This window comes from Pantherophis guttatus, chromosome 3 (assembly GCF_059756535.1).
Source record: "Pantherophis guttatus breed Tessera chromosome 3, ASM5975653v1, whole genome shotgun sequence".
In the NCBI taxonomy this organism is placed as follows: Eukaryota; Metazoa; Chordata; class Lepidosauria; order Squamata; family Colubridae; genus Pantherophis; species Pantherophis guttatus.
Window position 1 is genome coordinate 2,617,322 of NC_142065.1, and position 6,432 is coordinate 2,623,753.

General features: G+C 45.8%; 1 protein-coding gene across 3 annotated transcripts in view; it reads right to left on the minus strand.

The window, feature by feature from the left end:
- The window catches only part of HCK (HCK proto-oncogene, Src family tyrosine kinase), a 43,064-nt gene that overhangs the window by 11,483 nt on the left and 25,149 nt on the right, over positions 1–6,432 (minus strand). For all 3 annotated transcript variants that reach the window (XM_087888938.1, XM_087888940.1, XM_087888939.1), the window contains exons 6-8: positions 4,556–4,659; positions 3,273–3,425; positions 1,668–1,820 (exon numbers count right to left, since the gene is read on the minus strand). In XM_087888938.1, the coding sequence (XP_087745064.1) occupies positions 1,668–1,820; positions 3,273–3,425; positions 4,556–4,659 (410 nt within the window). The remainder of the gene's footprint in view (positions 1–1,667; positions 1,821–3,272; positions 3,426–4,555; positions 4,660–6,432) is intronic.

Here is a 6,432-nt window from a genome sequence, read left to right on the forward strand (position 1 = left end):
GCCCCTTTCATGACTTCTGGACTTCAGCTCCCAGAATTCCTCAATCAGCCATGGTGGCTATGCCCCTTTCATGACTTCTGGACTTCAGCTCCCAGAATTCCTCAGCCAACTATGGTGGCTATGGCCCTTTTATGACTTGTGGACTTCAACTCCCAGAATTCCTCAGCCAGCCATGCAAGTTATGGCCCCTTTATGACTTGCGGACTTCAACTCCCAGAATTCCTCAGCCAGCCATGCAAGTTATGGCCCCTTTATGACTTGCGGACTTCAACTCCCAGAATTCCTCAGCCAACTATGGTGGCTATGGCCCTTTTATGACTTGTGGACTTCAACTCCCAGAATTCCTCAACCAGCCATGGTGGCTATGGCCCTTTTATGACTTGTGGACTTCAACTCCCAGAATTCCGCAGCCAGCCATGCTGCCATGCTAGCTCAGGAATTCTGGGAGTTGAAGTCCACAAGTCTTTAAGGGGACATAGCTCCCCACCTCTGGTTTAGAAGGACAGATTTGCAATCTGGTCTTAACCTGCCCTAGAGCAGAACGAGAGGCTGGTGATTTGCAATTCCCGTCAAGTCCAGAAGGAAAGGCAAATATGGTGATGTGTCAAAGGCTGGTCCTCCAACAGAGGAGAATATTTGTGGCTGGGGGTTGAATTGAGGAGTCCTTGGTGCTCTCTGAGCATGGTTCTTTTCTTCCAAAGGTTTTATCCTCCAACTAGGTAGCAACAAAGCCCATTCTCTTCTAGCACTGATGATGTTACTTAGATGGGTCATGAAATGGCTGCAAGAAAAGAACCAAGCTCAGAGAGCACCAAATACCCTACAGTCCTCCTCCTCCTCCTCCTTCCTTCCTTCCTTCCTTCTTTCTTTCCTCCTCCTCCACCTCCTCCTCCTCCTCCTCCTCCATCATCGTGAAATATCTGCAAGAAAATCACTAAGTTCAGAGACACCAAGGACTGCCCTGGGTCTCCCATTTGAGATGGGCAACCATGTGAATTGAATTGAATTGAAATGAATGAATGCGTGAATGAATGAATGAATGAATGCGTGAGTAAATGAATGAATGAATGCGTGACTGACTGACTGACTGACTGACTGACTGAATGAATGAATGAATGAATGAATGAATGAATGAATGCGTGAGTGAATGCGTGAATGAATGAATGAATGAATGAATGCGTGAGTAAATGAATGAATGCGTGAATGCGTGAATGAATGAATGAATGAATGCGTGAGTGAATGCGTGAATGAATGAATGAATGAATGAATACGTGAAGGAATGAATGAATGAATGAATGTGTGAATGAATGAATGTGTGAATGAATGAATGCGTGAGTAAATGAATGAATGCGTGAATGCGTGAATGAATGAATGAATGAATGCGTGAGTGAATGCGTGAATGAATGAATGCGTGAATGAATGAATGCGTGAATGAATGAATGAATGAATGAATGCGTGAGTGAATGAATGAATGAATGAATGAGTGAGTGAGTGAGTGAGTGAATGAAATGAATAAATGAATGAATGATGAAAAAGAAAGATCTCCTCTGGGAATTGTGGTGGGGGTTTTAAGTGCTTATGTAGCCTTTGCAATCAAAAGGACATATGGAAAAATCAAAATTGCCTAGTTGAGAAGGTCGGTCTTATCCAATCAAAGGTGACCTTACCCATCCAGACTTCTCCAAACTGTCCGGCGCCCAACTTCTTCTCCAGTTTCAGGGAGCTCCTGGGGATTTCCCAGGCATCCTTCTCCCAGGGCTTTTCGGGCTTCGGCAACACGCAGGGGTGGGTCAGCTTCTGGCATAATCCATCAGCTTTTCCTGAAAGAGAGCCCAGAGGAGATTGCAGGAGTGGGGATGACATTTTTCTAAACTTGTGTTTCTCAACTTGCCAACTTTAAGATGGGTGGACTTCAACTCCCACAATTCCCCAGCCAGCCACCCACCTTAAACTTTATTAACATGCTGGCTGGGGGATTCTGGGAGTTGAAGTTCACTGGGAAATAGCTGAGTCTAAGGGCACACCCAGAAATACAAGAGAGAGAGAGACAGAGAAAGAGAGAGAGAGAGAAGAGAAAAACAGAGAAAGTGAGGCAGAGAGAAAGAGAGAGAGGAACAGAGAAAGAGAGAGAGGAACAGAGAAAGAGAGAGAGACACAGAGAAAGTGGGAGAGAAAGAAAAGAGGAAAGAATGCAAGAGAGCAAGAGAGGGAGAGAGAGAGAAAAGAGAAAAACAGAAAAAGTGAGACAGAGAGAAAGAGAGAAGAGAAAAACAGAGAGAAGGTGAGGCAGAGAGAAAGAGACAGGAACAGAGAAAGAGAGAGAAAGAGAGAAAGGAAAAGAAAAAGAGAGAGGAACAGAGAAAGAGCGAGAGACACAGAGAAAGTGGGAAGAAAGAAAAGAAGCAAGAGAGCAAGAGAGGGAGAGAGAGAGAAAAGAGAAAAACAGAAAAAGTGAGACAGAGAGAAAGAGACAGACAGACAGAGACAGAGAGAGAGAGAAGAGAAAAACAGAGAGAAGGTGAGGCAGAAAGAAAGAGACAGGAACAGAGAAAGAGAGAGAGGAAAAGAAAAATAGAGAGGAACAGAGAAAGAGCGAGAGACAGAGAAAAAGTGGGAGAGAAAGAAAAGAGGAAAGAGAGCAAGAGAGAGAGGGAGAGAGAGAGAGAGAGAGAGAGAGAGAAATTTGCCTTGTCACCTTTACAGCCGAAGAAACTAGGGAGGGTCCTTTATCAGATGCTGGCCATGACCCTTTCCTGCCGTGGGCTCAGCAGCCTCTTATCTCAGGGGTCTCCAAACATGGCCACTTTAAGACTTGTGGACCAACTCCCAGAATTCCCCAGCCAGAAGGTCTGCAACCGTGGCCACTTTTAAAACTTGTGGATTTCAACACCCACAATTCCTCAGCCAGCATGCTAATAAAACATTTAAGACGGGGGGAGGGGGTCTTTAAGATGTGCTGGCTAGGGAATTCTGGGAGTTGAAGTCCACCCATCTTAAAGTTTGTTAGCATTCTGGCAGAGGAATTCGGGGAGTTGAAGTCCACAAGTTTTAAAGCTGCCCATTTTGGAGACCCCTGTCTTGTCTGTTTGCTGCATAGACTGCAGCTCTTCCTCCGGTCTCCCAAGGCCATTCCCACACACCAAGAGGCCGTGTCGCCCTCTTCCGACCCCAGTTCCTCGTCTGTCAAAAGGGGCTGATTTTTTTTAAACCCCTTTTGGAGCCAACGGACGGACGGAAACTGGCTCAGCAGCTGCCAGATTTGCAGGACTCACCTTTATAATGGCTGACCAGTTCCTGCAGAGTGCTGAAGTTGCTCCGGGTGGAGATGTAGAAGCCCCCGTTGTCCAAGGTTCGAATCTTGTAGTGTTTCACCACATCCATTTTGGCTTGGGAATCAAAGTCTCGGATGGAGAGGGAGTAACTCCCTGGAGCAGGACAGAGAGAAAGAGGAACGAGAAGTGAGGACAATTATTTTTATATCTACCTCTCAAAAGGGAAGTACATGTGGACCAGGGGTGAAATGCTTCCGGTTCGGACCGGATCGTACGATCCGGTAGCGATGGAGGCGGGTGGTTCGGAGAACCGGTAGCAAAAATCCCTGCCCCCACTCCATGCCCAGCTGAGCCATGCAATCATGAGAGGCTTTTTTTTTAAACTTTTAAAAGCATTTTTTCTACAACCTCTTCAGCCGAAAAAATGCTTTTAAAAGTAAAAAAAAAGCCTCTGATGATCGCGCGGCTCAGCTGGGATCGTCAAAGGCTTTTAAAAGCATTTTTTCTACAACCTCTTCAGAGGTTGTAGAAAAAATGCTTTTAAGAGTCTCTGATGATCCAAGCTGAGTTGCCTGATCGGCAGAGGCTTTTTTTTCTTATAATTGCCTCTGCCGATCAGGCAACTCAGCTTGGATCGTCAGAGCCTTTTGAAAGCATTTTTTTACAACCTCTTCGCCGAAGAGGTTGTAGAAAAAATGATTTTAAAAGTAAAAAAAAAAAAAATGGCCATGCCCACCCAGTCACATTACCGCCCCCCCCACCAAGCCACGCCCACAGAACCGGTAGTAACAAATTTTAGATTTCACCACTGATGTGGACAGATGCAAAGTGTCACTCACACAAGCATTTTGCACCCTGACTAAATATGCAGAGTCTTCAACTTTGAAATGGTTATAGGTTCTCCTGCCTCAGCAGGGGGCTGGACTAGAAGACCTCCAAGGTCCCTTTTCAGCTGTATTCTATTCCTGCGACCACAATTGAGACCAAAATGTCGGTGGCTAAGCAAGACAGTTGTTGAGTGAGTGGCAAGCAGTTCCACTGGTTAATTGTTCAAACTGTCAGGAAATTTCTCCTTAATTCCTGGTTGCTTCTCTCCTTGATAAGCTTCCATTCATCGCTTCTTGTCCTGCCTTCAGGTGCTTTGGAGAATAGCTTGACTCCCTCTTCCTTGGGGCAGCCCCTGAGATATTGGAAGACTGCTATCATGTCTCCCCTAGTCCTTCTTTTCTCTGGACTAGCCAAACCCAGTTCCTGCAGCCATTCTTCGTGTTTTTGGCTCCTACCTTTGCTTGTTTCACTGTCTCGGATCATGAACGAGCCGATAAAATTTCCCGGAGCCAATAAGTGACGCTCAGCATCCTTTCGGCTTATGCCTGTCAGGAACCACCTAAGGTTGATGAGGAAGAGATAATTAGCACCAAAACTTGCATAAAATTCTTTCTCAATCTCTTTGGCCAAAAAAAATGCTTTTAAAAGTAAAAAAAAAAAAAAAAGCCTCTGATGATAACGTGGCTCAGCTGGGATCATCAGAGGCTTTTAAAAGCATTTTTTCTACAACCTCTTCGGCCGAAGAGGTTATAGAAAAAAAATGTTTTTAAAAGCCTCGGCTGATCAGGCAAGTCAGATGGGATCATCAGAGGATTTTTTTTTTAAAAAAAAAAGCTTTTGCCAATCAGGCAACTCAGCTGGGATCGTCAGAGGCTTTTAAAAGCATTTTTTCTACAACCTAAGAGGTTGTAGAAAAAATGGTTTTAAAAGTAAAAAAAAAAAAAGTTGGCCACGCCCACTCAGTCATATTATCCCCACCACCAAGCCACGCCCACAGAACCGGTAGTAACAAATTTTACATTTCACCACTGATTCCATCTATATTGAAATTAATATACTATGGATAGCCCTCATCTTACGACCGTTTTTAGTGACCATTCAAAGTTACAATGGCACTGAAAAAAGTGACCTGTGATTGGTCCTCAAATTTACGACCGTTGCAGCATTCCATGTGATCGAAATTCAGCCCCTTGGCAACTGACTCATATTTATGACCGTCGCAGTGATCCCTCCCTTTTGGGAATCACGGGGGTCAAGTGATCCCTTTTGTGACCATCTGACCCACAAAAGTCAACGGAGTAGCCAGGTTCACTTAACAACCGTGTGACTCACAACTGCAGTGATTCACTTAACGACTGCGGCAAGAAAGGTCGCAAAATGGGGCACATCTCATGGAACAAACTCGGCCACAGAAACTTTGGGCTCAATGATGGTCGTAAAGCCGAGAACTACCTGCAGTCGTTTCCAAGAATTTCCCAAAATTTAGAAACCCTAAAGGGACGCGGTGGCTCAGTGGCTAAGACGCTGAGCTTGTCGATCGAAAGGTGGGCAGTTCGGCGGTTCAAATCCCTGGTGCCGCGTAACGGGGTGAGCTCCCGTGACTTGTCCCAGCTTCTGCCAACCTAGCAGTTCGAAAGCAGGTAAAAAATGCAAGTAGAAAAATAGGTACCACCTTTGGTGGGAAGGGAACAGCGTTCCGTGCGCCTTTGGCGTTGAGTCATGCCGGCCACATGATCACGGAGACGTCTTTGGGCAGCGCTGGCTCTTCGGCTTTGAAACGGAGATGAGCACCGCCCTCTAGAGTCAGGAACGACTAGCACGTATGTGCGAGGGGAACCTTTACCTTTACCTAAAGCAGTGTTTCTCAACCTTGGTAGCTTGAAGATGGGTGGACTTCAACTCCCAGAATCCCCCAGCGAGCGTTGCTGGCTGGGGGATTCTGGGAGTTGAAGTCCACCCATCTTCAAGCTTCCAAAGTTGAGAAACACTGACCTAAAGGGATTTCTAGATATGGAAATATTGCTTCTGTAGTTGCTGGGAACCATGGTTCCCCATCATTGAGAAGACCATTCCAGAAAGCCAGCATCTCATCCATCTTTGGAGAATTCCAAGGCTTCTCCTGCAAAATCCAGTGTCTTGTTCTCCTAGGCTAAGGGGCTTCTCCCAAAAAGGACCAAAGCAGATGCACATTGAACCCCATGGACCTCTACAGTCCAGAGCTGAAATCCAGGGGAGATCTAAGATGGATGGATGGATGGACAGATGAGGGATGGATGAAAGAAGGGAGATGGGTGGAGGAAAAGGAGGAGGATCTACCAAGAAGATCCCTCCC